Here is a 16,612-nt window from a genome sequence, read left to right as displayed (position 1 = left end):
CTGTATTACAGAGCACTGCAGACCAACTGAATAAATGATGCAGCTATTACTGTGTGGGTGTGTGTGTTTGTATGGATTTGGTTTGTGTGTGTACTGAAAATTTTATGTGTGAACAGTTTGAAAGAAAGAAATTATATTGTACTGCAAATCATAAATCCCACCCCATGTATATGAATCAAAGAAGGTTACTGAGCTTTGAAGATTTTTGCACTATGTAAACAAACCAGCATTTAGAGGGTTACAGTTCTGAAAATGAATGAATGTTTGGTCATTATGATCAGAACTGATGCTGGTAAAAAAAAAAAAAAAAAAAAAACATGTCAGTGAAAGTAGAAAAACTATTCATGTATATGTATATGCATAATATTTTTATGACATTATTATTATAATTATTATTTACAGACCCCCAGGGCCATATACTGAATTCCTTGGTGAATTTGAAGATTTTATCTCAAACCTGGTTGTTTCTGTAGATAAAGCATTAATCGTTGTTGATTTTAATATTCATTTTTATAAACCGGAAGATCCTCTGAGAACAGCGGTTGTGTCCATTTTAGATTCAGTAGCGGTCAATCAGAATGTAATAGGACCTACTCATAATGGTGGTCACACTCTTGACCTGATACTAACATACGGATTAAATATAGAAAATATTGTAATGGTCTCAGATCATTATCTTATCTCGTTCAAAATACGTATTGATCATAATATCTGCACCTCGCCTCGCTACCGCGTAAAACGTACATTCATGTCAGCTTCTGCTCCGAGCGTCATCAATAACCTCCCAGAGACATCAATTAGATTTGGATCACCGTCTGATCCCAGGGAACTCGATCAGGCGACTGAATGCTTAGAGGCAACACTCCTCTACACGCTAGATAAGGTAGCTCCACTTAAAATATAAATAATTAGAGAGAAAAAGCTAGCACCCTGGTATAACGATCAAACGCGTACCTTAAAACAGACCACTCGACCATTAGAACGTAAATGGCACCAAACCAAATCGGTAATATTTCAAACAGCATGGAAGGAGAGCCTCCTCAACAATCTCTTAGTGATGCTAGAAAAGTCTATCTCTCCACCTTAATAGAAAATAACAAAAACAATTCGAGATTTCTATTCAACACGGTAGCAAAATTAACTAGGAATAACACCACTACAGAAAAAAGCACACAATCATTACATAGCAGTGAAGATTTCATGAATTTTTTTCATTGGTAAAGTTGAAAATATTAGATGTGAAATTCATGCTATTAAATTAAAACCAGACAGTTTTATAACTAACCCTGTAGATGATAATATAGCAACCTGTCCCAGTATTGCCTACTGCCATCAATATGTATTGTGTTAGTGCAAGTGGTGCTTTTTTCAGCGCTTTTTCGAAGGCTGGCAAATGAATGATAGAAATGTATCAACCTTTTAAAAACTGGTTTATCATATAGTTCATTGTAAATACTTCCGGTGAGTCCAGCCATCTGTAGCAACATTTTTGCACTTTAAGAAACACTTCTGCCATCTATCTAGGAATTAATGTAAATATCATGTTATTCAAAATCATAGACTGATGCTTTAATAATAATGATTATAATAATGCTAAATGGATATACTCTATAATAACTGGGCCCATTCAGAGCCAAATGAATTGATTTTCTTGGTTAGTACACTATTTCTTATAGAATATGACAATGGGTGACAACAATATCTAGATAGCAGTCTACAAGACATCATGGCGTTAGTTACCCTACTGCAATGAAATATAAAAATATTCAAAATTGTGTTCATTTTTTTGCCTTAAGCTCAATAAAGTAGCACTTTGCTGATCTCATCTTGATTGATTTAATCGAGTCTGATTAATGTTTATAAAATTCTTGTGTATGTAACATCAACAGGATGTATGTTTTTGAAATGCACTAATGTGTGTGTGTGTGTGTGTGTGTGTTTCTTCTTAGTGGTTTATAATATTCCAGTTACTGTATAAAAATGTGTAGTTATATGTCATTCATTTTTGAAGTAGTAGACAGACCCAACCAAATAGTACACATTCCGAATCAATACATAACTCTGTTAATGAGGTTTAATTTTTCAAACAGAATCAATTTCCACAAAAATTATAACAAATATTAGCAATGCCATATTTAACAGGATATAATACAGTGCACTCCAGAATAATTGGTACCTTTCCTGAATAATATTTTCTCTCGAAAAATATATGTTCCAAGATTATTGACAACCCTAAAGAATAATTTAAATAAATAAATATTGTCATTCTTGACTAGCTTTTGTTAATAATAATAATAATAATATTATTATTATTATACACACACACACCATTTACTTTAATAGGAACACCTGTATACATGCTCATTCATGCAGTTATCTTATCAGCCAAATACATGAAAGAAGCAAAATGAATAAAATCATCAGATACAGGTCAAAAGCTTCAGTTAATGTTCACATCAAACATCAGAGTGAAGAAAAAGTGTGATCTCAGTGACTTTAACCATGGCATGGTTGTTTGTGCCAGATGGGCTGGTTTGAGTATTTCAGAAAATGCTGCTCTCCTGGGAATTTCACATCGTTCTGTGTAAACTGTTGTGTGAAATTACCAGGAGATCAGCAGTTTCTGAAATACTCAAACCAGCCCATCTGGCACAAACAACCATGCCATGGTTAAAGTCACTGAGATCACACTTTTTCTTCACTCTGATGTTTGATGTGAACATTAACTGAAGCGCTTGACCTGTATCTGCATGATTTTCTGCATTGTGCTGCTGCCACAAGATTGGATAATTGCATAAATGAGCAGGTTTACATGTGTTCCTATTAAAGTGCACAGTGAGTGTATATCTATTTGATATAGCAAAAGTATATATAAAGTAAAGGTCCCCAGGAACCTATTCCCTGTTACATCAAAGTTTTAGAATTGATTCTTACAGTTAGTTGATTATCTTTTGATCTCAACCATTAAACATCACTTTAAAAAAAAAAAGAAAGAAAAAAAAAAAAAAAAGAAAAAAAAAAAAAGGAAGCATTACAAGAAAATAGCCCCTCCTTAGATCATTTCACAACATGGTGGTCCAGGGGCTCCTGTGAAGTACCAGGATATTTCAGCCCAAACCTGGCTGCCTCTGCCAGGAAGTTCAGATCTGTTCATTGATACAGGCAACATACTTCCAAATCAACCTAGACATGGTTTAACATAACACACACACAAAATGTTTTGCAATGACCATCTGTCTCTTGCGGCCTGAATTACAGTCCACATTCACAACCTAAGAATATAAAGGAGCTTAAAATGTTCTGCATAGTAGACCAAGATCTCTATAGCGCTATAAGAATAGACTGTGTGTTGTTAGACAAGAAATGAGGTTAGGTATCAAAATATGTGCCTACCCAAAATACTGACTGTAATTTTACTAATAACTTCTACAATCTATATTTTATATATATATATATATATATATATATATATATATATATATATATATATATATATATATATATATATATATATATATATATATATAATATATATATTATATATATATATAAAATATATATATATAATATATATATATATATATATATATATATATATATATATATATATATATATATATATATATATATATAAAAATTTTAAATGTTTGCTGTTTTTGTGCTTCCAATCACAGAGGGTGAAGGCTAATTCATGCTTCCTCTCAGACATGGGAAGCCAGCCAATGTGAAGCCAATCTTTTCGAACTGCTGCATCACAGGACAGCATAACACACTCGGGGGAAAGTGCTATCTGCCCTCTTCTGCATGCATGAGCTCACAGACACCAATGATTGGCTAGTTTTTCTGTAATTGACAGTGTATCACCCCACCCATCCATAGAGCACTACCAATTTTGCTCTTTTGGACTCCTGGCCATGGGTGGCTATGGCCAGCTCAAGACAACAGAGAGAATGCTTTTCTGTCGCGCCACTCGGGAGCCAGGGTGCCACTAATTCTGGAGGGGACTGTATATTCACATAATCAGTGATCATAAAATAAATACAAATATGTACGTTAGCATGTCAGGGGAAAAAGTGTGAACAGATTTTCTATTTAAAATATTTACTAATTATTTGTACAACTATAACTTCACAAATATTGCAGAATATGTTCTTTGAGTATGCAGGATCTCATGGAGCTCCCCCAGCAAAAATGAGCTCTAGGGCAGCTTGGATGTCTCCTCCAGTGGCCTGTAGGGCTCGCAGAATCAGCTCCTCGTCCTGGATTCCCATATCTCGCAGTTGCTGGAGCTGAGATTGCCACTGACTCTAAACAAACACACATCCACATTTACCCAGTGTCATATTTAAAAACCATCCCAATTCTTCCTATTAGCCCTTGCAGATTTAAGTAATGTTTATCAGTAATAGTAAACCCTATCATAGCTGCATTTAAACGTTTTTAAGAGGCAGTACTTTGGAAATAAAGCAATAATTACAGTTTTCTCAGGCTAAACATCTTGTGAAAATGATTATGAAAATGATAACATTTGTGAGTACTCACTTGCAGAGACGATATGCTAGACACTTGTAAGGCTTGCTGCAGGGCCTGGTTAAAAAGGTCATTTGTTATCGGAGTTCCTGCAGGAATAGGGGAAACTCCAGAAGAAGCTCCCTAGTGAGGGAGTTGGAATACAAATCAGAATGTGCAAATTCCTAAGTAAAATATAACCACACAAAAACCTGGCTCTGCCACCATCAATAGATATTAACCACCCTATGAATTAAATGTGTTGCAACTAAAGCTGGTGTTTGTGTCAAAAAACATTTTTAAAAAGGGTTACATAGTTCCTAAAGTTTATTTAACCGTCCTAATATGTTGGGGAAGAAAGTTACATCCATTATGTTATGGGTCAAAATGACCACAGATCAAATACACACAAAAACAGCAAAGAACAGCTTAAAACAGTAAACCTTTATTATTTAAGAAGAAATATTTGCATACAAGATCATGACCCTAAATGAAGAAAGTAAAAAAAATTCAAAGAGAGATTAACCATTATTTCAGACATCTCCAATGTTGAAATGGGTTGACCCATAACATAATAGGAGGGTTAAAGTACAATCCCCCTTTGTAATATAGACTATCAGGTATATTTTACTTCATTACCCCAGTTTATCCAACAAACACCAACAGTAAAAGTGTACAGTTAAAATTATTCTCTGCGTATAAGTTAAGCTGCTACATATTTGGATGAATATTTTACCCTATATACCATTCTGTATCTTTCATAAAGTATTTGCAATTAGTATTAACATTCACTCAAAAGTACTTTAATTTGGCTAAATAATGTACCTGGTTTCCTATGGTAGGTGTAACAGCACTGCTTTCTGGAGTGCTGGCTAATGCCAGAGCTGTAGCGAGTTCACTCTGTGTGATTGGCCTGGGCCCTATTGCTCCACTGTAACCTAATGTAGCAGGCCTCAGGCCGGAAGAACCTGCAGAACTTGAGGATGGCCCACTGCGATTCCCCTGTTACAGATCAGAACAGTTAACTGCGTGAAAAGAACACAATGCAACTGCATATACTGTATGATAAATATGTCTTAAAATGAACAACTTATGTTATGGCCTACAGACTGGAATTCATCCTCATCGTCCGACACACCTTCAAAGAGAAAACCACCTGCAGATGGAATAGGAATTTTAGTAGCAGGTGCTTTAAAGTATCATGGTCCAGGATCATATTCATTAGAGTTTCAAACTGTGTCTAGGAGATCTTTAGTCTGTTAAAATCTAGAGCCATATCTCCCTACAGTTCTCACCTGGTTTCCCACTGAAACCAAGCAGGGTTGAGCCTGGCCAGTACCTGGATAGGAGACCTCTTGGGGAAAACTAAGGTTGCTGCTGGAAGTGGTATTAATGGAAGTGGTATTAGTGAGGCCAGCAGGGGGTGCTCACCCTGGAGTCTGTGTGGGGCCTATTACCCCAGTATAGTGATGGGGACACTATACTATAAAAACAGCACCAGCTTTCAGATGAGACGTTAAACCGAGGTCCTGACTCTCTGTGGTCATTAAAAATCCAAAGACACTTATGGTAAAAAAGTAAGGGTATAACCCTGGTGTCCTGGCGAAATTCCCCCATTGGAATGTACAGTATTCACTTTTATAAACACTTTTTCAGAACACCATGGCAGTCCAGCCCTGGCAGTAGAACACTTAAGCTAAATATAAATGATATTGAATCCTAATTTAAAACCGTGTTTTACCTGGCATGTCGCTGTAGGAGCTGGAGGATGCATTTCTAGAGGAGTTGGCACTCTGCTGAGTGGGAACACTACCAGCTACAGAATGCAGCACCAGAATAATGGCATTAACCAATGATGGGTGAGAGCTAATCAACCTAGTGGAGGAACAAAAAGATGGGGAAATAAACCTAGTTTTAATTTACTATTTGTATAATTTTAAGAACTGTGTAATTCAGATGGACAGAGCATGGAGGATGGCCTTTGCAAGTGCATACAGCCAGAAAAGAAATAAAACCGACAGTTTTTTTTTCTTTTTTAAAAGTATCCCCTTGGTTTACTCACATGTCAAGCATGTTTGGATCTGTGAATTGCACAAAGAGGTCCTTGTCTTGAAGCACACCTAAAAGACAACATTTCACATAAAACCAGAGCTTCAGTGAGCATGCAAACACTATAATCAGTTACTGTAAATCTGTATATAATTGTCTATCATTTAAATTGTATTGTATTTGTACTGTTGTTTATATTGTGTAAATTGTATTCCAACTTCAAGAAAAAAATCCTTGTGCACTTGTGCAAAAATACAATTAATGCAAGTCCTCAAAGCTATAACTGAACAGGTAATCTACCTAGGGCCATTGCATCACTACTCAAGCCAGGTGTCGCCACAATGATTTGATCCAAAGACTCCTTGTTGTTCAGCATCTTAAAAACCTGAATAAAAGACAAGAATACACAGTCTTTACTAAAACACATCAATTCCTCCAGACAGAATGCTTGACTGGTACAACAGATGATCATACAGAGTCTCTGTAGGCTGTGCTGGTGTGAAGAGCTGCCTGCAGGACACGAAATTCCCTTGCGGCTGTCACCCTGTCCACTGGCTCTAAAATAATACAAGAAGGAGGCACATTTATTAAAAATAAAAAAAGTTTTTTAAAAAAAGTACTGACTGAAGACCTACACAAACTGTACTTACAACCATGAAAACAAACCTACTAAGCTCTAAACCCAAAAACATACACATCCACAGCTCCTGCTATCATTCCTGCCATGACCTCGTGTGTTCGGAGTTTGCATGTTCACCCCGTGCTGCAGGGGTTTCCTTTGGGTACTCCGGTTTCCTCCCCCATTCCAAAGACATGTATGTTAGGCTGATTGCATGTCCAATGAATGTGTATGAATGGGTGTGTGAACGTGTATGTGCTTTGCGATGTATTGGCACCCCGTCCAGGGTGTACCCCACCTTGTGCCCCATGCTCCCGGGGATAGGCTCCAGGTTCTCCGTGACCCTGTAGGATAAACGGTATAGAAAATGGATGGATGGATGGAGCTTATGCTATCAAACTGAATAAAAAATTTTTAAGCAGCCCTGCCATTTCAATAGGGACAACTGGGATACTCCAAGATGGGGGCAGGTGGGGAACTAGAACAGTTGGCATGCAGAAGAATTCATTCAGGACACCATGCGCACACAGTCATTTACACCTAAAATTGAGTATAGCCAACCTACCCGACAGCATGTCTTATCCGACCTCCCGAAAATGTGAATGTAGGTGGATCGGCTACAGGAAATGCCCTGAGGTGTGAATGAGTGTGTTTATGACATCATATTCAGGGTGTATGCCCACTGTCCCCAGGATTGAGTAATTAATGGAACTCAGGGTACAAGGCAGGGGACACTCTGGATAGGGTGCCAACCCATCACAGAATCACACACTACAGACAATTTGGAAATGTCTTTGGACTTGGGGAGGAAACCAGAGTACCCAGAAGAAACCCCCAAGGTTTCCTCAGGGCAGAGGTGGGATTCAAACCCCCAGCCCCTGAGGTGCGATGCAAACGCGCTACCAACTACTCCGCCACCATGCCCCCCATGAAAGAGTACTTAAGTCCCAATTACTGTAAATCAGTGTCCGCACAGAGGCCTACCTGGCTGGATGTCAGGTTCTGGCCATGACTTTCTCAGGATATGCACTGTTGACCCAGATTGGATCCCGTAAGAGTCTAAAGTGAGTTCATCCCTCAGCTTTCTGCCACAGTACACCAACTCTGTAATGCACACATCATGGTCATGCGTTAATTGCGTTTCACTAAGCAACTCACAGGACATGTGTTCAAATGTATTGGTTCAAAAGAAACTGAAGTTTACAGTCGTGATTGATTGATTGATTGATTAACCCACCTATAAGCTCAGGATCTGGAATCGCGTCCGGTAACTGCGCTGAAACGAGCTGTTTGAGAGTCGCCACGCGGTACTGGCCAGGTGGGACATCACCGGGCTCTGCCTCTGGAAACTGAAGGACCGACTTGGGAAGGGAAGGCTGGTCCATTAACTTCAGCGACAAACGCCACTCGGAAACGGCCATATTTCACGCTGCCAAAGGCAAACCAGTTAGTAATATTTCACACCAGCACGAACAGGAATTATAGCTAATGTTTTATTCTTTTTACGGAGTGTCAGCGGGTTTAAGATTAAAAAAATAATAAGCAACAATGCTAAAAAGAACGTATTCTTTTAACTTCTTATAAGATATATCTAGTTACAGTAATGAAGTTATACACTAGCTAAATCATCCTTGTTTTCATTTGCGCGGAATGACGTAGAGCAGATAAATGAACGGTGCTTATGGGATTTGTAGTCAAAATAATTTGAAATGCGTCATCTCTCTTGTAGTTTCTAACTTACAATTACACACCTATGGACGGATGGGGTCGCTGTTGTTTACAGGCAACAAATGGGTCAAAGCCAGTAGGAAGAAGGAATGATGAGAATACAATAAATCCATGAATAAATAAAATAAGATCGTCTGGGGGAAAAAACTAACATTTTACTTCACTTTTTTTAATGTTAGTTATAAATTATTTTCATGTGCGCATTTAAATTTAAGTCTTACCATTTACAATTTGCTTAATTGTTTAATTATGATCATCATTAGCAGGACTATTTCTGTTCTGGACTCACCGTTGGAATATTTTTTAAGACAGGCCTGTGTTTTTCTGCTGTCATGTTTTTATCCACAATAGCAGATGGTTGCTTGGTTGGATGTGCTTTTCAGAGCATACACTACACACTGGAGCAAGGTTAACAGACTCGGGGAAACTGCAATCTGCTCAAGGAAAAGCAACATTTGATATTCACCAAAATCCAAGATTCTCCAGTCCAAGGATTATATGAAATCAAGATCAGTTAATTTAACAATTTGAGCTCTGAAACTACAACCCCAATTCCAAAAAAGTTGCACAGTGTCCCGCTGTGTGAAATTTAAATAAATGTCAATAAAAACAGAATGCAAATGATTTGCAAATCTCATAAACCCATATGTTATTCACATTAGAACATAGAAAACATATCAAATGTTTAAACTGAGGAAATGTACCATTTTAAGAAAAAGATAAGGTCATTTTTAATTTCATGGCCACAACACGTCTCAAAAGAGTTGGGACAGGACAAGAAAAGTATTATAAAAATGACGTGGATGTCGAAGATCTCACAGAAGGATAACTTTATTGCAGCATGGCAGTGAGAAAGTACATGAACTTCGAGTTCATCGGAGTCAGAGTGAGCTATTCATTTTCTAAGCAATCAATCTAACAGGGCATACCTGGGCAGCAAGTAACACCTAACAGTCACATATTGTAATATTTTGATCAATTGATAAAAATGGATGGATTCAAACAAAAGGTGCCATATTCTAAGTTGTTTAACACATCTATCGTAGATGTAAATATAAGGAAACGAAAGCTGAAATTCTGATCTCTCATGTTATAGTCATCTTCTGTTCTCAAACCCAAATGTCTTCAATGTATAGCGAAAAGAAAATAGAATTGGCCCTGCTGAAAATAGAATTGGCTAATATTTTAGGAGGGGACTGTATGTTACCTCCCATTTTTAAATGAAATTTTACCCACAGATTTATGATCCGATTATTGTTCTTCAATATCTGATATAAGGCACTACATAGTATGAAATGATAAGTAATCTTAAGAATACTCTTGCTTTCTCTTTTCACCAGTGAGCTACATTCTGGAAATAAATGTGATTTACATTGGCTTTAATTGCTTATGTTGCTGTAGAGGTGCTGTTCCAAAAAGGCCAGGGTTTTGTGCCAGGAATCTTCCTGAGCATGACTGTGAGCCTCCGTCTGTCCACCCCACAGCACCATCACTGCAAGGAAAAACATGATGGCCATCAAAATGCAATCTGCTCTACTCTTGGTAACAATGTTTCAATTATTACTTAGCATTCATGTGCAGTGATCAGCTCAATATTAGCAAACCTACTAAAGAGCCTCTGAGAAAAGAATCTGTTGTGAACATACATTTAATTAACAAGGATGATGAGGTCAAATTAAACCCTGCAAAAATGCTCAACTCCAGAATGTCATCATATAGTTTGATCAGTCAGTTCGCTTATTCACACTGGTCTAAACTGGAGCACAGTTTGTTTGATTAAACATTAAACTCCAGTCAAAACCTTTAGTCCTTGTCTCTGCCAACATGAAACTGCTGTTTTGGCAGTGTGGACTGTAAGGAGGCTCGATGAGGTAGCCGGCTCCAGGGTAGGATAGAACAGTCAACAGGTGACTATTACCACCTTGCTCCATCATCTGCTTCATCTGGAAGAGGAAATGGGGAAAGGAGAAAGGGATGGGATGAACACTGGCTTTAAATTACATCTATAATCTCTGTGTTAACAGTGTGATCTGGAACCCCACAACTCTGCTGTTATTTCTTTACTTTAAAAGACCAAAGTAAACTTCCCAGCTTTTGGTTAAAGCCTGAATAAGGGGGAAAAAATGGAAAAATGTTAAAATTGTGCAGTGATGTGGGACAAATTTGGGACTCGCATTCCTACTTGGATTTTAAAAAAAGGCTTAAGGCTTTATAAGAACAGATTATAAAGTAAACATCTTGATCAACAAAATATTGATCAGGAAACTATACTAGTGCCTCTACTCACATCATCTGCTGACTCTAATGCTGGGCAATTTTGATCATCTTCCCCAACAATCAATAAAATGGGACATTTGATACGATCCACCTGGTCAAAACAAACACAGTTACTCAAACAATCAGCAAAAATTCAAAACAATAAATGTATACTCTTTCATGAACCCTTACTTCAACTTTGTTGAACGGGTCATCTGGTATTGGTAGCAAAGATTCTCGCCAAATTTGTCTCTGTTCCTTATCATAGTGGACTTTCTTGGTCATTCTTAAGAATATAAGACATTTGTTTTAACTGAAACTGTCAATAAGAAGAAAAAAAATACAAACAAGAAAATAGGTACACTTCAAGACAACTGTTATTGCAAGGTTTTTTTTTAAATTACGTGGACATCCCCAGGCTGTAGAAGCAAATAGTTTTGCACACAGATATAGTTGAGGCCAAAAATGACCATTCACCATGACTAAAGACATTAAATCTCAGTTTTTCACAACTGCACACACAGTCTGCGGTTTTCAGTGAGGTTTGTTGGTAAATGAGACCTATTAGCTGTACTCATGTTTGACCCACGTGAATCAAAGAGGGCTTTGGTTGAATGCGCGTTGTGATGATGTCACGTGTCTTGGCCCAAATCTGCAGTAATTTAGAAAGATGGCAAGCTCCTCTGGATATTGAAGAGTTTGCTTGATTTTACGTTCATTTCTGCAAGAACTGTATGGATAAGCAAGTGCTTGGATGTCAGTAATTCAGGGAAGAATTCATTCATCATTATGATCAAGAGGCAATAAAAATGCTGAAAAGAAGCAGATGTCTTGCAACGTTAGGTAATTTAGCTGTACTTCCTAAACTATGCAAGCCTTTTGGAACATAGAATAGGGAATTAACACACAGAGTAAAAAAAATCAACTTATACTCATATACTCATTAAATGCTCATAGACATTAGTAACGTACATTGCAACCATATGGCAAGGGTACAAAATTGCATCTCTTTTCATAAGCTTGAAAAATATTAAACATTAAGCTTACATAGAATGTCCACAATCTATGACTTACTTGTTGACCAGTCCTGATATATCAACCAGTGATCCTCTGAGAAGAGTAATATGGCTTCCACTAATACACACTATACCACCTGGGCTAAAAAAGAGTAAGCAATAGTGAGTAAGTCACAAAAGTGCTGCAATAAAAACACCAATATCATCTCAGATTAATGGAAAGACACCAACATATCTACAGTGATGTATGCAAGCTTCATACAAGATCTAAATAAGCACATACACATGATTCTCTTAATAAAGCAAATGCTTTTTAAATCAAATGTACTGTTGTAATGAAGACAAATATATTACAGGGGATGCCATGTTGTACCAGTGACTTCTCTTAAATATGGTCTTAGCCTCATTATAAATGATATAAATTATAAATGCACAATTTCACTACCCATATATTGTAATATAAGAGTCTAAACACCTCAAAATAGTCGATCCCTACGTGCCGTGGCTTTTCACCCACATCCATTTTGTCACTATACCCTAAAGATAATGAGACATAGCCTCTGGATGCTAGTAGAGCAGAACGATACTCCACTAGACTCCCTCCTCCACCCTAGGGACCAGGACCTAGAGAAAAATAAATGCTCTGCAGTACACAATCACATACTGTTTTTCTATAAATTCATAATGAAATACGAAATCCTGTTGCTATGATCAGGTATTCAAATATGGCAAGTTGAACTCATCCATCTAACCTCCTATTACATAAGGGGTATACCTGGTGGGATAAAAAGAGTATCCTTTAATCCTTTCTCAATCCTTTTCATCAATTCTCTGGACTCCAGGGGCCATGCACCACCGCTGTGCCACAATCGATGCTATAGGAGGTTTCTGGAAGCCATGTGTTAAGTGATCCTTGTACACAGATATGTGTACGTCAGTCTGTGCCTGGACATCCTTCTTCCTTAATCTTTCAAAAGTGGAAATACATAGATATATGTAGAACGGTCATTTGTACAGCTGTTCATTGATAAAGCAGAACAGAAAACCTAAATACTACAGCAAAGTGGCATTGAATTAACATTAAATTGTGGTTAGTTTTGATGCTGTTGGTTAATGATGAAAAGTTAACATGGATCAGTATTACTTGTTTTTTTAATGTCATCTTGTCCCAACAAAATATATGGTCATGAGCCGCTCCTGCCATAGAGCCAATTAATAATAAATAATTTGTTTTAGGTCTGCAGTCAATCTGTAAATGAACTCTATTTTTTCAACGTACAGTACAACAACAACATGCAAGTCTCTCCATATTGCAAAAATGGTTGTGAGGAAACATGACATAAAAAAAGACAGTCAAGCACACTAAGGAGCAAAAAGTATAAGACCAAATTTTAGGAATTCACTACTCAGGCCAATGACGAGATGAGTCACATAAGTCACACACTGCATTAATGCCACATAAGCATTTAGATCCGCCCACTCGATTTTATTAGATGATTCATACAATTCTTATGGAATTTGCTGTGAATCTGCAGACTAAGATGACAAAAAGTACTTCAAGGAAAGTTGGCTGGCCAAACCTTTTGACAGATACTGACCAATAAAGTTTTGCTTTTCCAATATTATCTAAGTTAGTTATGTTGTGTGAGCACAAAGTCTGTGTGTTTATTTAATGACATTTTAAGGACAAACGCCAAGTGCACTGGGCTCGAGGCAGGAATACACCCAGGGTTGGATGCCAGTCCATTGCAGGGCACCAGGCACATATTCACACTCGCATGCAATGTATGCAATTTAGCATACCCAATTGCCCTACATGCATGTTTTTCACCCACATACCCAAACAACCTACATGCAAGCTGTAAAATGTGAGTGAAAGCTTAAGGATGACTTAGTTATTGGAAAAATATCAGCCAATCAGATTAATACATGCATTTGACAGGTTTATTGTTGTCACAAAATTGATTATTACACTATTATCAACTTTGAGGAAGAAATGTGGTTTTAAAACTTAATGTTCAAAATCTTGAATGTTCGTGATCGGAGATCTTTAAAACACTTGGTGAAGTCACATCGCAAAAAAATCCATAGGTGGACTCTTGGCTATGTTTAGTAGTGAAAGTAAGAGCATTTCTACATGCACAATACAACGAGAACTTACAGGATTAGGACCAAACACTTATGAGACCTAATCAGTGTGAGGCTAAACAGAAAAAAACTACTTCAGTTTGTTAGGGAGCATAAAGATTGGACTGTGGAACAATGGAAAATGTGGTCATGTGGTCTGATGAGTCCAGATTTACCCTATTCCAAAGCGATGGGTGCATCAGGGTAAGAAGGGAAGGGTTAGGGTTAGGGTTAGGAATGAAGCGATGCACCCATCATGCATAGTACCTACTGTACAATATTCATCTTAAATGAAAACCCAGTAGATCTGTGGATTTACTCCTTGCAACTTTTCATCCCAGGGATTTGTGCACATAAAAAATTATTTTACCTTCATTTTACTTCATCAAAAAGTTGTTCAAGTGTCCACTCCATTGGACTACATGCATTCAAACGAAGAATTAGTGTCCGCTCTGAAATCCTTGCAATAGCCAGAAAATGGCTTTTGAATAACTGTGCACTGTAGTGAGCACTATGCATGAAAGGGTTAACCTTGTGAGAAGGCTGTGAGTTCAAATACCAGTACTGCCAAGCTGCCATTGTGGGCCCTTGAGCAAGGTCACCCTACCCCTCAACTGCTCAGTTGTATAAATGAGATAAATGTAAGTCACTCTGGCTAAGTTTACATGCTGAATGAAGGCAATCAAGGATATTCCAGAACTTTTGCCACCCTATAACAGGCCTAAAATAGGTTGCTGTGAGCAAGATGGATTACTCAATGTTAAATCAGCTTAAATTAAACTAGAAATCAGTAATGCTGCATTTAGACGCACATTGAAATATAGAAATAGCTGGTGTTATGTTTTCAGTGGTAGCCTTTTCAACACTGAATGAATATCAGACCTAAATCATAGACTACTCTCAATGTTTAAACAGTGCCTGATATCAATGTTATTTCAGTGATGTACATTCAAATTCGCATCAATGTCATTTTACTGTTTGGGATATTTTTAACCTGAGCCCTGTCCTGCTTCCAGGAATAGGTTTCGATGCTCCACAGCAGACCCATGGATTCAGCTCCATCATATGATCCATGAAGACTGGCATCTTTAGATACTGAAACATGGGAAACTGTGTATTAGTGCTTACCTGCTGCACACAAGGTGTGATAACTACTGTATACGAACCACACAGACATTAACGTTCATGACAATAATTCACATGCACCTGTGACAGTTCCTGACTCATCACTAACATAGTGACCAAAACCTTCCCAAAAATCTCCGTCCTCTGACTGAATCAGCGCGTGTACCGTGACTCCAACACCGGGCAGTAAACCCTGCACGCGCACGTCGAACTTTTCATCCACCATACAGCGAAGCGGACGAACTGAAAGCAACGGGCACAGAAACTGTTTGATCATTTCCTGCGACTGGAAAACAAGTAAACCTACAAACTCGAGTGTATTTATGAAGTTCAGACGTAGCATAAGTTACACTTGGATGGCGAGGTCACCCACTAACTCACCATGCAAGCACTTGCAATGAACTTCAGATTTAAAGAGTACAGTCCAACCTCAGTTTCTACTAGTCTCCACCCTTACAGACCCGCTTAATATTACTAGAGAAATCCACAAAGGCATGCATTATTTCTTTCTCTTTTCTCCCAATGTTGTTTGCTCGAGAAATAATTTTTCTCATTTCTCAAAGTGTATTATTGCAGGGGTTCCCAAACTTTTCCAGGGCAAGGCCCCCAAATGGCATTAACATTTGACCGAGGCCCCTCTTTTGTAAGATGTCTTTAAAACACATTAAAAATACAGCTTCTGAATATATCCCCCTTTTTATTAATAATTACATCTTGCATCTTTACATTACATTACATTAGGAATCGATTGTGTATGTGTGTGGTTGTCCGAGAGTGAAAAAGAAAACATACTAGTGGGAGGGATGGGCTTGGTGGCTCCAACACAGTTTGTCAAGCCTGGGCTTTATGTCTGTCAGTGCCATACGCATGTCATTGTCCAGATGTAGATGTGCTCTGTGTTTTGTCTTAAGTATTTTTAAAGTGGAAAAGCCAGACTCATACAAGTAAGTTGCTGCAAAAGGGAGTTAGGTATAGCAAATGTGATTTTAGTATGTAGTTACAAATAACATGTTATAGTAATGCACATATATATATATATATATATATATATATATATATATATATATATATATATATATATATATATATATATATATATATATATATTATATAGGTATATATAATAATAATAATATATATATTATTTATTTATTTTTCACACCAAATTGTTGAGGCCCCCTGG

The 16,612-nt window shown here is 37.5% G+C and overlaps 1 protein-coding gene and 1 pseudogene across 1 annotated transcript; both read right to left on the bottom strand.

Moving 5' to 3' along the window:
* Positions 1 to 3,637: 3,637 nt before the first annotated feature.
* On the bottom strand, positions 3,638 to 8,598 carry ubl7a (ubiquitin-like 7a (bone marrow stromal cell-derived)). The gene is made up of 10 exons (XM_017484608.3): positions 8,415 to 8,598; positions 8,162 to 8,281; positions 7,033 to 7,115; positions 6,859 to 6,943; positions 6,572 to 6,629; positions 6,251 to 6,384; positions 5,616 to 5,665; positions 5,335 to 5,511; positions 4,543 to 4,653; positions 3,638 to 4,307 (listed from the first exon to the last, which is right to left on the bottom strand). Exons 1-10 carry the CDS (start codon positions 8,596 to 8,598, stop codon positions 4,170 to 4,172), a joined length of 1,140 nt encoding a protein of 379 aa, XP_017340097.1. The 3' UTR covers positions 3,638 to 4,169.
* Positions 8,599 to 9,743: 1,145 nt separating this feature from the next.
* Positions 9,744 to 15,793, bottom strand: LOC128634957 (bile acid-CoA:amino acid N-acyltransferase-like; annotated as a pseudogene).
* Positions 15,794 to 16,612: the final 819 nt, after the last annotated feature.

This window comes from Ictalurus punctatus, chromosome 14 (assembly GCF_001660625.3).
Source record: "Ictalurus punctatus breed USDA103 chromosome 14, Coco_2.0, whole genome shotgun sequence".
Classification (NCBI taxonomy): domain Eukaryota; kingdom Metazoa; phylum Chordata; class Actinopteri; order Siluriformes; family Ictaluridae; genus Ictalurus; species Ictalurus punctatus.
This window is presented reverse-complemented; position numbering and strand designations above follow the sequence as displayed.

What these genes read in the sequence shown, in the direction of transcription:
- ubl7a (XM_017484608.3), bottom strand. Translation starts at nt 8,598, where the DNA reads ATGGCCGTTTCCGAGTGGCGTTTGTCGCTGAAGTTAATGGACCAGCCT. An exon ending in GCACAGCCTACAGAGACTCT is followed by an intron (nt 6,944 to 7,032) that starts GTATGATCATCT and finishes TCTTTTATTCAG; the next exon opens with GTTTTTAAGATGCTGAACAA. An exon ending in ATGAGGATGAATTCCAGTCT is followed by an intron (nt 5,512 to 5,615) that starts GTAGGCCATAAC and finishes GATCTGTAACAG; the next exon opens with GGGAATCGCAGTGGGCCATC.